General features: G+C 41.0%; 1 protein-coding gene across 6 annotated transcripts in view; it reads left to right on the forward strand.

The window, feature by feature from the left end:
- mical3.S (microtubule associated monooxygenase, calponin and LIM domain containing 3 S homeolog) overlaps positions 1-14,185 on the forward strand; it is a 118,944-nt gene extending 104,759 nt beyond the window's left edge. For 3 of the 6 annotated variants that reach the window (XM_041587911.1, XM_041587912.1, XM_041587910.1), the window contains 5 exons: positions 1,838-1,888; positions 9,116-9,181; positions 11,591-11,690; positions 11,947-12,020; positions 12,605-14,185. In XM_041587911.1, coding sequence (XP_041443845.1) covers positions 1,838-1,888; positions 9,116-9,181; positions 11,591-11,690; positions 11,947-12,020; positions 12,605-12,789 — 476 coding nt within the window. In that variant the 3' untranslated portion in view covers positions 12,790-14,185. The remainder of the gene's footprint in view (positions 1-1,837; positions 1,889-9,115; positions 9,182-11,590; positions 11,691-11,946; positions 12,021-12,604) is intronic. The other 3 variants (XM_041587913.1, XM_041587914.1, XM_041587916.1) reach the window with 2 other exon arrangements.
- Positions 14,186-14,393: the final 208 nt, after the last annotated feature.

A 14,393-nucleotide genomic window follows, 5' to 3' on the forward strand; every position in this document is an offset into this window, starting at 1 on the left:
GTTGTATTGTAAGACAATCTTGCTTTTCATAGTTATTGCTTAAATAACAGCTCCTTGGTTTACAAGTTAATATTATAATTCAAGGATAATGTGAGGTATATTACAATTAAGCCTATATCCAACTTAACTTTTCATAAATTAAAATAAATAAATATATTTATATATATAAGATAGGGGTAAAGTGCAGCTTCAGACCTTTAGTATGGGAAACCGAGCAATGGGATTAAATCTGTGGGAGCTCTGGGTAAATGCTCTCTGATTGGCTGATCTGTTTAAGCACCAACCTATCTAGTTTGCAGCCTCTAAGTAATATTTGACCTTATAATAGCTGGCTATAAATATATATAAATATAGATAAATATATATCAAGCACTATATTTCTTTATTAAACCAAACAAAGAAGTTGGACAGCATTGTTCTTTGTTATTCCTCAGCACATGATTATAAAAGGATCCTATAAATCGTCCAGGCCCTTACGCAGCGAGTGGAGAAGTAAAACCTAAAAGGGATAGAGTCATGGAAAAACATGTTTTTTTCAAAACACATCAGTTAATAGTGCCGCTCCGGCAGAATTCTGCACTGAAATCCATTTCTCAAAAGAGTAAACAGATTTTTTTATATTCAATTTTGAAATCTGACATGGGGCTAGACATATTGTCAATTTCCCAGCTGCCCCAGTCATGTGACTTGTGCCTGCACTTTAGGATGGAATTACTTTCTGGCTGGCTGCTACTGAATTGGTCTCAGTGGGACTTGGCTTTTACTATTGAGTGCTGTTCTTAGATCTACCAGGCAGCTGTTATCTTGTGTTAGGGAGCTGTTATCTGGTTACCTTCCCATTGTTTTGTTGTTAGGCTGCTGGGGGGGGGGAAGGGAGGGGTGATATCAGTCCAACTTGCAGTACAGCAGTAAAGGGTGACTGAAGTTTATCAGAGCACAAGTCACATGACTGGAGGCAGCTGGGAAATTGACAACATGTCTAGCCCCATGTCCGATTTCAAAATTGAATATAACAAAATCTGTTTGCTCTTTTGAGAAATGGATTTCAGTGCAGAATTCTGCCGGAGCAGCACTATTAACTGATGTGTTTTGAAAAAAACATGTTTTTCCATGACTCTATCCCTTTAATAAAATTGACATCTTCAGCTGTTGGCAATAGGAAGGGGATGTAGAAAGGGGGTGCCTGGTATATCCACTGTTTCCACATCAATTTCTGAAATCCGGGACCAGCAGGGAAAAAAAAATTTCATGTCCCATGGCCCCTAGGGTTTGTCCCCACCCCTAGCCTGAAGGGGCCCTAGTATAAGATTTAAAAACTGCTGACAAGGCCATATTGGGTGTAAGAGCTATATATAACCCCCACCTGCCATATTCTACTAAAGTATATTTCCATCTGTACTGTCTAGTCGCATGCTGTGTCTGCACGATATTCACTGAGTGTCCAGTGCTGTGTCTCTCTCTGTCTCTACTACTTCTGTGCTCTCTCACCCCTCTTGGCTTTCTCTGCCCATTGGCATTATCATGGGCACACTCATGGCTTCCTGCTCTATAGAGCTTCTTACCTTCTACTTCTCCCTGGGCATTAGCCCTATTCTGCTTTAATTGGATTCTCCTCTGCCCTATGATTCTCTGTATTCCATCTTCTTTATTCACCAGCTTTTCTCTGTCTCTGAATCTCTCCCCAAGCACTCTCCATCTTTAATTCCCTTATTCTTGATATCTCCCCTCTGCTTTATTCATCTGCTCTGATTTTCTCTCTTATTCTCTGATTCTCTCCTGCTCGGCTCTATCTCTGTTTTGCTGATGCTATAACTCTCTTCACCATTCCTTGTTGTAGACTATTGGGGAGAGTCTTATGACAGTGACCTCATCGATTTGCATCTGGGTGGTATGTATGCCCAAAAGTACACCCCAGTACTAACCTGCACTCCCCCAGATCTTACTCCTCTCCCTCCAACAAGTTCTCTCCTGTTCCCTCTGATCCCCTCAACCCACCCCCTGGAAACAACAAGAAGAGTCATTCTAGAGTCATTCTAGAGCCAGAAGTCCTGGTACAGTTGCCATTCTAATGTGGAGGTGACGGTCTTCTCCTTTCCTTCATCCCATGGCATTAACACTTGCATGTTACATGGGCCTGGGAATTATGTCCTATTATAATACACAAAAGCCATGAATATCTTGTAAATTATATCCTTATAAACGGTGACTAGTGATGTCATCAGTTATAAACGGTGAGTAGTGATGTCATCAGTTATAAACAATGAGTAGTGATGTAATATTTGTCACATGACTCACTAAAACTTGTGTATTATAATAAATAAAGTACCCCTTGTTGGAAAATATGAAGATATTAGAAGTTACCTCGGCGTTCCATGACCTGTAAAAAAGCACTCGGCCTTCGGTCTCATGTTTTTATATGGTCATGGAACTCCTCTTATAATATGACTTATAATATCCTTATATTTTACAATAGGGGGTACTTTATTCACTATATTATTACTTTATTTCCTACTCAACTGATTTGTACAATTAATCCTATTTTGAGATTTATTTTCACTTTTCCTAAAATATGATATACAGCTAAAGTCTTGGACAAAGAAACCCAAATTCATTCCTGGTGACTCTGATCACTAGCCAGGGTTCCTGAGCAGACTTGGGGTACTTTCTAGTAGAGCACCTTGCTGCTGAACCTGGACCACGGTAGCAGAAGGGATTGCTGGGAAAACAGAAAGGGATGATGTTGCAGGGCTTAAAGTATAAGTAAACTTTTAAAATAAGTGAATGTAAAATTGATGAGAGTGCTATTCTAAGAACTTTTGTCATTTACATTCATTGTTTTTTTTTTATTCCAGTATATTAAGGGATACATGTGCTGTTAATATGAATATATTTTGTTCCAACAGCGCCACCTGCTGGTCAGTTTCTGACCAGTCTGACCACCAAGTAGTCAAGGAAGTTGTCAGGAGAAAGAAAGAGGCTGCTCTGATGTTCTTCTGCTTAGGAAAGATTTGAGAAAGGTTTCTAATTGTTTTCCTAAGCAGAAGAACATCAGAGCAGCCTCTTTCTTTCTCCTGACAACTTTCTTGACTACTTGGTGGTCAGACTGGTCAGAAACTGACCAGCAGGTGGCGCTGTTGGAACAAAATTCATTCATATTAACAGAACATGTATCCCTTAATATCTTGGGATAAAAAGAAAATAAATAATGAATGTAAATGACAAAGTGCTTAGAATATCACTTTCAGCAATTTTACATTCACTTATTTAAGAGGTTTACTTGTCCTTTAAGGGAATGTTAATAGAATAGAAACCTACTTATAGGATATAGTTAACAAAAGCAAATCTGTGATATTCCTAAAAGCACCCACTTCTAACTTATTTTATGTCGGATAACTCAGTTTATTATAATATTTAATAATAACTAACCCACGACATGACTATTAATGTCGCTCTCTAACCAACCTGTCCCATTACCAGCTAAAAAAACTAAAAATAATTTGTAATTTGTTATGTAGATTAATATAAATCTGACAAATATAAAATGATGGAGGAAAAAATGAACACATTCTGCATGAACCTGTTTCAGTCATTCATTCCACATATCATAATGTTCTTAACCCCCATGATTCTGTGTGTGTCACATGGTATCACTGAATCCGTTAAGGCAAACACTTATGAGGAACACCTCATTTAAATTTGTTTAAGGCCCCTCCCACCTACCCACATTCTGTTAGTATTGGCCACATGTAACTGAAGGTGTGAAGGCACTGAGAAAATACACTGCAATATCACATGTCCCTACATTCATGGAACATTGTTACAAAAACGGAAGTGAGAACATCATCATTAATGAAATTCTACGAGTACAGGCCTGAAACTGGACAATTTAGCTTAGTACAGGGAATACCTATGCTGCCATAGTTTTATGGGATCTCTCTGTACAGACTATGAACAAACTTAGGGGACTGTTCCTGCTGAATTGTGCTTAGTACAGGGAATACCTATGCTGCCATAGTTTTATGGGATCTCTCTGTACAGACTATGAGCAAACTTAGGGGCTGTTCCTGCTGAATTGTGCTTAGTACAGGGAATACCTATGCTGCCATAGTTTTATGGGATCACTCTGTACAGACTAGGAGCAAACTTAGGGGCTGTTCCTGCTGAATTGTGCTTAGTACAGGGAATACCTATGCTGTCATAGTTTTATGTTATCTCTCTGTACAGACTATGAACAAACTTAGGGGACTGTTCCTGCTGAATTGTGCTTAGTACAGGGAATACCTATGCTGCCATAGTTTTATGTTATCTCTCTGTACAGACTATGAGCAAACTTAGGGGCTGTTCCTGCTGAATTGTGCTTAGTACAAGGAATACCTATGCTGCCATAGTTTTATGTTATCTCTCTGTACAGACTATGAGCAAACTTAGGGGACTGTTCCTGCTGAATTGTGCTTAGTACAGGGAATACCTATGCTGCCATAGTTTTATGGGATCTCTCTGTACAGACTATGAGCAAACTTAGGGACTGTTCTCTGCTGAATTGTGCTTAGTACAGGGAATACCTATGCTGCCATAGTTTTATGTTATCTCTCTGTACAGACTATGAACAAACTTAGGGGACTGTTCCTGCTGAATTGTGCTTAGTACAGGGAATACCTATGCTGCCATAGTTTTATGTTATCTCTCTGTACAGACTATGAACAAACTTAGGGGACTGTTCCTGCTGAATTGTGCTTAGTACAGGGAATACCTATGCTGCCATAGTTTTATGTTATCTCTCTGTACAGACTATGAGCAAATTTAGGGTCTGTTCCTGCTGAATTGTGCTTAGTACAGGGAATACCTATGCTGCCATAGTTTTATGGGATCTCTCTGTACAGACTATGAGCAAACTTAGGGACTGTTCCTGCTGAATTGTGCTTAGTACAGGGAATACCTATGCTGCCATAGTTTTATGTTATCTCTCTGTACAGACTATGAGCAAACTTAGGGACTGTTCTCTGCTGAATTGTGCTTAGTACAGGGAATACCTATGCTGTCATAGATTTATGGGATCTCTCTATACAGACTATGAGCAAATTTAGGGGACTGTTCCTGCTGAATTGTGCTTAGTACAGGGAATACCTATGCTGCCATAGTTTTATGTTATCTCTCTGTACAGACTATGAGCAAACTTAGGGACTGTTCCTGCTGAATTGTGCTTAGTACAGGGAATACCTATGCTGCCATAGTTTTATGGGATCTCTCTGTACAGACTATGAGCAAACTTAGGAGGCTGTTCCTGCTGAATTGTGCTTAGTACAGGGGAATACCTATGCTGCCATAGTTTTTATGGGATCTCTCTGTACAGACTATGAGCAAACTTAGGGGCTGTTCCTGCTGAATTGTGCTTAGTACAGGGAATACCTATGCTGCCATAGTTTTATGGGATCTCTCTGTACAGACTATGAGCAAACTTAGGGGCTGTTCCTGCTGAATTGTGCTTAGTACAGGGAATACCTATGCTGCCATAGTTTTATGGGATCTCTCTGTACAGACTATGAGCAAACTTAGGGACTGTTCTCTGCTGAATTGTGCTTAGTACAGGGAATACCTATGCTGCCATAGTTTTATGTTATCTCTCTGTACAGACTATGAACAAACTTAGGGGACTGTTCCTGCTGAATTGTGCTTAGTACAGGGAATACCTATGCTGCCATAGTTTTATGTTATCTCTCTGTACAGACTATGAACAAACTTAGGGGACTGTTCCTGCTGAATTGTGCTTAGTACAGGGAATACCTATGCTGCCATAGTTTTATGTTATCTCTCTGTACAGACTATGAGCAAATTTAGGGTCTGTTCCTGCTGAATTGTGCTTAGTACAGGGAATACCTATGCTGCCATAGTTTTATGTTATCTCTCTGTACAGACTATGAGCAAACTTAGGGGCTGTTCCTGCTGAATTGTGCTTAGTACAAGGAATACCTATGCTGCCATAGTTTTATGTTATCTCTCTGTACAGACTATGAGCAAACTTAGGGGACTGTTCCTGCTGAATTGTGCTTAGTACAGGGAATACCTATGCTGCCATAGTTTTATGTTATCTCTCTGTACAGACTATGAGCAAACTTAGGGGCTGTTCCTGCTGAATTGTGCTTAGTACAAGGAATACCTATGCTGCCATAGTTTTATGGGATCTCTCTGTACAGACTATGAGCAAACTTAGGGACTGTTCCTGCTGAATTGTGCTTAGTACAGGGGAATACCTATGCTGCCATAGTTTTATGGGATCTCTCTGTACAGACTATGAACAAACTTAGGGACTGTTCCTGCTGAATTGTGCTTAGTACAGAGGAATACCTATGCTGGCATAGTTTTATGGTATCTCTCTGTACAGACTATGAGTAAACTTAGGGGACTGTTCCTGCTGGATTGTGCTTAGTACAGGGAATACCTATGCTGCCATAGTTTTATGGGATCTCTCTGTACAGACTATGAGCAAACTTAGGAGGCTGTTCCTGCTGAATTGTGCTTAGTACAGGGGAATACCTATGCTGCCATAGTTTTATGGGATCTCTCTGTTCAGACTATGAGCAAACTTAGGGACTGTTCCTGCTGAATTGTGCTTAGTACAGGGAATACCTATGCTGCCATAGTTTTATGTTATCTCTCTGTACAGACTATGAGCAAACTTAGGGGCTGTTCCTGCTGAATTGTGCTTAGTACAAGGAATACCTATGCTGCCATAGTTTTATGTTATCTCTCTGTACAGACTATGAGCAAACTTAGGGGACTGTTCCTGCTGAATTGTGCTTAGTACAGGGAATACCTATGCTGCCATAGTTTTATGTTATCTCTCTGTACAGACTATGAGCAAACTTAGGGGCTGTTCCTGCTGAATTGTGCTTAGTACAAGGAATACCTATGCTGCCATAGTTTTATGGGATCTCTCTGTACAGACTATGAGCAAACTTAGGGACTGTTCCTGCTGAATTGTGCTTAGTACAGGGGAATACCTATGCTGCCATAGTTTTATGGGATCTCTCTGTACAGACTATGAACAAACTTAGGGACTGTTCCTGCTGAATTGTGCTTAGTACAGAGGAATACCTATGCTGGCATAGTTTTATGGTATCTCTCTGTACAGACTATGAGTAAACTTAGGGGACTGTTCCTGCTGGATTGTGCTTAGTACAGGGAATACCTATGCTGCCATAGTTTTATGGTATCTCTCTGTACAGACTATGAGCAAACTTAGGGACTGTTCCTGCTGAATTGTGCTTAGTACAGGGAATACCTATGCTGCCATAGTTTTATGGGATCTCTCTGTACAGACTATGAGCAAACTTAGGAGGCTGTTCCTGCTGAATTGTGCTTAGTACAGGGAATACCTATGCTGCCATAGTTTTATGGGATCTCTCTGTTCAGACTATGAGCAAACTTAGGGACTGTTCCTGCTGAATTGTGCTTAGTACAGGGAATACCTATGCTGCCATAGTTTTATGGGATCTCTCTGTACAGACTATGAGCAAACTTAGGAGGCTGTTCCTGCTGAATTGTGCTTAGTACAGGGGAATACCTATGCTGCCATAGTTTTATGGGATCTCTCTGTTCAGACTATGAGCAAACTTAGGGACTGTTCCTGCTGAATTGTGCTTAGTACAGGGAATACCTATGCTGCCATAGTTTTATGTTATCTCTCTGTACAGACTATGAGCAAACTTAGGGGCTGTTCCTGCTGAATTGTGCTTAGTACAAGGAATACCTATGCTGCCATAGTTTTATGTTATCTCTCTGTACAGACTATGAGCAAACTTAGGGGACTGTTCCTGCTGAATTGTGCTTAGTACAGGGAATACCTATGCTGCCATAGTTTTATGTTATCTCTCTGTACAGACTATGAGCAAACTTAGGGGCTGTTCCTGCTGAATTGTGCTTAGTACAAGGAATACCTATGCTGCCCTAGTTTTATGGGATCTCTCTGTACAGACTATGAGCAAACTTAGGGACTGTTCCTGCTGAATTGTGCTTAGTACAGGGGAATACCTATGCTGCCATAGTTTTATGGGATCTCTCTGTACAGACTATGAACAAACTTAGGGACTGTTCCTGCTGAATTGTGCTTAGTACAGAGGAATACCTATGCTGGCATAGTTTTATGGTATCTCTCTGTACAGACTATGAGTAAACTTAGGGGACTGTTCCTGCTGGATTGTGCTTAGTACAGGGAATACCTATGCTGCCATAGTTTTATGGTATCTCTCTGTACAGACTATGAGCAAACTTAGGGACTGTTCCTGCTGAATTGTGCTTAGTACAGGGAATACCTATGCTGCCATAGTTTTATGGGATCTCTCTGTACAGACTATGAGCAAACTTAGGAGGCTGTTCCTGCTGAATTGTGCTTAGTACAGGGGAATACCTATGCTGCCATAGTTTTATGGGATCTCTCTGTTCAGACTATGAGCAAACTTAGGGACTGTTCCTGCTGAATTGTGCTTAGTACAGGGAATACCTATGCTGCTATAGTTTTATGGGATCTCTCTGTACAGACTATGAGCAAACTTTGGGTTTGTTCCTGCTTTGGAAAGTTCTATCGTCTGGTTCAACTGGCCGTGCCATGTATATATTAAATTAAATAGTAGTATAGTTGGCCTTTAACATCCAAAAGATAAAGATCTCCTGTTTTCCTCTATATTTGCTGGGCTGGAGCACTGCTGTCCAACTCTTTTGTCCAACTCTTTCTGGGCCAAGTTATTACGGGATCAATAAGGAGGAACTTTTTTCCAGCTGTAATCACTGTGTTATCCCCCTGCTGATTGGGCCAATGATCCGGGTTTGTTTGGTATTTTGGGTGTGACTGTACCAGCAACTTCCCTCTATTTGGGCACAGATATAATAAAGATTTGGGAGGGAGTCGATTGAATCCGTGTGTAATAATTTATATCTTAGTTTTGCTTCCGACCTTCTTCTTGTTGTTTCCTGTTTTTCTCACTCTCACGCTCTTTCCTTTTGCTTCTCTCCTTTTCTTTGTTTTGTCCAATGTCGCCTCCCTTACCTGCCATTCCCTCCTGCTGTCTCACACCTGCCACGCTCTCCTGTCCCTCTCTTTCCTTTGTCTAATTCTATGAAGTTGATCCCGTTGCCGGGACTCCACGTCGTAGACCTCTATCCTTCTGTCCCTGCTGTGCCCATGAAGGTAAAGTAGATTTGTGCAGTGCCCCCCTCCCTGAACTTTCTGACCCGCGACCCCTTGTGATAGGAGAACTGCATACCACGTAGTCTGCTTTCACTCTCCCATGATCCCCTGTGTAAATAGCTTGCATGAGGCTTGCTCCTTACAGCAGCTGTGTGAGAATGCAGGGAGAAAGCCCATTCTTTTGTCTGGAAATTTAAAGGGATACTGTTGTCTCATCATTACTAGGCCAGAACTTAATTTAGGATTCAGCCGTGCAAAAATATACCTAATAATTCATGTTATTCCATTTAACTTTTGTACACGAGTTTTATAATATTTATTTAAGCCCCGCCTTACCATGGCTGACCAATCGGGCACTTGCCCTGGCCCTTCATGCTTAGAGGATGAGTAAATCTTTAAAATAAGCAATTCGGAATATGTTTGCGCTATAAAAATACATGTTAATAATAATAATGTAAAATTGATGAAAGTGCTATTCTAAGAACTTTTGTCATTTACATTCATTATTTATTTTCTTTGTATTCCAAGATATTAAGGGATACATGTGCTGTTAATATGAATGAATTTTGTTCCAACAGCGCCACCTGCTGGTCAGTTTCTGATCAGTCTGACCACCAAGTAGTCAAGGAAGTTGTCAGGAGAAAGAAAGAGGCTGCTCTGATGTTCTTCTGTTTTATTAACAGCACATGTATCCCTTAATATCTTGGAATACAAAGAAAATAAATAATGAATGTAAATGGCAAAAGTGCTTAGAATAACACTCTCATCAATTTTGCCTTCACCTATTTTAAAGGTTTACTTATGCTTTAAAATAGAGCCCCATCGGGTGCCTTTGTAATGCCAATGCCTAGTTGGCTGTTGCTATGGCAGTAAACACAAGTCACTCATGTCCCTTGTAATAGTAATGATAATATCAAAACTAGGCATTGCCATTACTAAGGCAACAACCATTGGTAATTGGTCAAGAGCCACCAATAGCTATTCATTATTATATTATTCTATTCCAAAACCTCATTATTATGAGTGCTCTTCCCAAATATTCTTATAGCTATCCTTAGGCTGTATACTGAGCTTACAGGAATAAGAAGGAAAGCAATGGGCATTCACTCTATCCCCCAACCTATATGTCTACCCTAGAGGCTCATTTTAGTATCTTAGGGGTTTGTTTATTCTGCCTCAGATTCCTTCTCTCTCCCACTGTTATAGCCAGACTTTCCTATCCACACAAATATACATGAGCCTTTCCTATCTGCTTTCATCTGTGAAATAGGACATTGTTGCAATTTTAATTTTTAATTTTTTAATGTTTCAAATATTTTATTTGATTTTCACATTAAACAAATGAAATCAATATGACAGCAAATATTACGCAGACTAAGAAAATGTGCTGCATTCAACACAACTGCATGTTATCGCAAATTTCCAACATTCAAAATTTAAAGTTACAATTTCTATGACTCCGACTCCGGATACCCAAACTTGCCTCCGACTCCATGACTCCAACTCCACACCTCTGGCTATTATAGTAGGAGAATATAAGAGATCTGAGGCTGAACAAACAAAACCCATAAGCTTCTAAAATGGCCCTCGCCGCGTCAAATTCGGGCATACCAACGTCAAAAGGCTCAGCTCGGCGACCCAGTTCAGGTATGTCTGCAGCCCGCGGCCCAATAGTTGGGGACCCCTGCTTTAGGGTATACCCCCTGACACCCCCGATCCACCTCAACCTTCAACCCACTGGAATTCAGGGCCTCAGGTGTCCTCCCAGGTTGCCTACATATAAGCTTGCCTCTGCTCATTATAGTATATCGTAGTAGTGTCCCTGCCGTAAAGCAAGACCAGGCTGCTGCTGTTTGCCCAAAAGCTAATAGTCACACGAACACCAAGAAATGCACTCCCTGCCTGTAAAGAGTGACTTTAACTTGTCATAGAAATACTAAAAATGATATATGATTTGAAATAAGAGCAAACATGGATGACAACATCACTAGTCATGAGACTGATATCTGCAACACTGATGTTTGAAATTCAGTAATAGAAATGGTATTGCCCATATTTTAATCAGCAGGGATGTGAATACTTCCCCTTTATGAGCAGATGCTTATTTGCAGGCCCATCTAGTACAATTTATGTACATCTCTAGGCTTGTGTATTATAGTGGCAGTTATTCATCCCGTTTCATAGAGGCTGCCGGTCACCAGACTCCTATTATTTGTCCTTTAATTGCCCCCAATACAATTTATCAATACTGAGCCTCCCAAGTCGTCCTATTTGTAGGCAGCTTCCCTTTCTTCCCTGCACCTCCACCAGGGGGCGCTCTCCATTTTCAGCTTTGGTTTCTTTTCCTTCATCATACTCCTGATATTCCTTCTATCCTGTCAAGCTCATAACCTCCTGTGTCTGTTGCAGGGATGGGAAAGAAGGACGACCCGAAACTCATGCAGGAATGGTTCCGCCTGGTGCAGGAGAAGAATGCGCTGGTGCGATACGAATCAGAGCTCATGATCTTGTGAGTTATTGTTAATGAGACCAGCACCTTCCTTCCAATAATACAGCGGAAATATTAATCCCGTTAACAAACACAAACACGCCCCTGTCTTTAATGGGCATTTAATAGATAAATTCTATAATTGTGATGTAACTGAAGATATTTTCCAACATTGTCAGTGTCCTTTAAGGGTTTTAGGACCATGTATTGGTTGTTTCTGATTAATGTACAGTTATTTAGTATGAATTCCTCATTTTGTCTGTTTGTATTTACTTAGTGCCCGGGAGTTGGAGTTAGAGGACAGACAGAGCCGACTGCAGCAGGAGCTCCGAGAGCGCATGGCATTGGAAGGTAGCGGAGGCACCAAATCATTTCAGCTTAAAGGATAAGTAAACCTTTAAAATAAGTGAATGTAAAATTGACGAGAGTTTTATTCTAAGTCCTTTTGTCATTTACATTCATCATTGATTTTCTTTTAATTCCAAGATATTAAGGGATACATGTGCTGTTAATATGAATGAATTTTGTTCCAACAGCACCACCTGCTGGTCAGTTTCTGATCAGTCTGACCACCAAGTAGTCAAGGAAGTTGTCAGGAGAAAGAAAGAGGCTGCTCTGATGTTCTTCTGCTTAGGAAAGATTTGAGAAAGGTTTCTAATTGTTTTCCTAAGCAGAAGAACATCAGAGCAGCCTCTTTCTTTCTCCTGACAACTTTCTTGACAACTTGGTGGTCAGACTGGTCAGAAACTGTCATCAATTTTACATTCAATTATTTTAAAGGTTTAAATAGAAAGGGACCTTTTTCAAACGCAAGAAAACAAATGAACATTATATTCTCTGCACTGCTGGGTCTGACTCCTGAAACAAGGTAGCAGAATCCAGCTGCTGCATTCTTTTGAGTACTGTTTGAGCTCTATTATCGCATCTCTTTGCAGATCACTTGAAAACGGAGCAGGAGCTCACAGACGAGAAGAAGATACTGAACGAGATGCTGGACGTGGTTGAACAGAGAGACGCTCTGGTGGCCCTGCTGGAGGAACAGAGACTGCGTGAGAAGGAGGAGGACAAAGACCTGGAGGAGGTCATGTTATCCAAGGGGTTTAACCTCAACTGGTCCTGAGATTTGCCCCCCATTATTTTCCATGTCCTGTTTCCTCCTCAACTGGGAACTCTGCTATTTCGGCACATGAAGAGGAATGGTCTTTATGAGACTCCCTTGCAAATGTCACATGGGAAGGCTGCCGTGCACTGTGACTCCCTGTGCAGCAGATAAAGATCCGATACTGGAGAGCTTTTACTGTGCACTGGCACCCCCTGCAGGGCAGGTGAAATCTGCACATCACATTCAGGTTTACACAATGCAGCCATATAGAGTCATGCAGAGTATGGCCACTCGTTTAGGGTCTATAACTATATGGATGTGAAGAACAACACTCAGAGGAACCATGAGTATTTTGCTCGGAAGTTGTGTTCCGCCTCATAATTTTAGAAAAAGGAAATTTGTTTTTTTTGAGGTTCTACTGCTTTTTTTTTTATTATTGAGAATCTTGAAGGCCAGAATGTATGGCTATTAGAAGCCACATGGAATTCCTTAAAGAGAGAGAGAGAGTTTTATTATATTATTATTTAACATAGCTGCTTTTATCCGTACATATCCTGCTACTCCACCCACCACTTGGTTTAATCCAAGACCACTTCGCTATGGACAAGGAAAGTAACCAGAGGAATCCGGAGCAGACCCGTCTTAACCCCGGCGTTGCAGTAAGGGCAAGTTAAGCCCTTCTTTCTGGAATGGTTTGCGCTGCCATTACACCTGATGGCGCTACTTTGTTCTTCCAGTTTTAAGTGCAACGGTGCAGCTCGTCGTGGAGGAGGTCAAACAATAATTTAAGAGCGTGTGACTGTCTGCAGCCATATCTGTGCTTGTCCCCAAGCTACAGGGTAGAAGAAAAGGAAATCATTTGGGGGGGGTATTATAAGACTAAGGCTGGGGTTGCTAAGGAAAAGGCCACGAATACATATGTACCGAAGAGGAAACAATAATATACTGAAAGCCTTGTGTTTAATCAATGCAAACAGCAGAACTGCCCTCGTTGCACTGCTCATATCAATACTAATACCCCAGAGAGAAGCCATATCCCCCTCCCCTCGTTATATTCATGTACCTGCTTATGCACCACCAGGCTCTGCATCTGCCATCCAATCAGGCGCTGTAGTTGATGGTGAAGCTTCCTGAGAGCCAGCGAATCAGGCTTGCGCATAACCTGGATGATGCTGTGGCTCACACACAGCCGGAAGGGAATAAAGCTTAGCAGGTGTCTTGGTTAAATGGCCTGGTCCATAGATCATATTGACTGCTTGTTTGTCCTTTAATCTCTTCCTTGACCTGTAAATGGACAAAAAAAAAACACCCCTTTGCCCCATTTCTGTATTCCCGTAACTTCCACATCTCGTTGCCCAATATCAAAGTTAAGATATTTTACTATTCACAGGGTCTGTGGGAATTGGAAGGCTCAGTAAACGTAGCCCCATAAACCAAAACAAAGATCTGTATTAAAACAACAATATGGCCGCCAGCTCATTTAGAGGGGCACCTGCCACAAGGCTGTTTTTTTTGCTGATCATTTGTCTTTTGTCGCCAGCCCGGTCTTTGAAAATCTTTCTAGGAGGTATAGGGGCCCATGAGGCTCTAATTCATATACACATATTGGTAAAACAGGTCAA

This window comes from Xenopus laevis, chromosome 3S (assembly GCF_017654675.1).
Source record: "Xenopus laevis strain J_2021 chromosome 3S, Xenopus_laevis_v10.1, whole genome shotgun sequence".
NCBI classification, from domain to species: Eukaryota; Metazoa; Chordata; class Amphibia; order Anura; family Pipidae; genus Xenopus; species Xenopus laevis.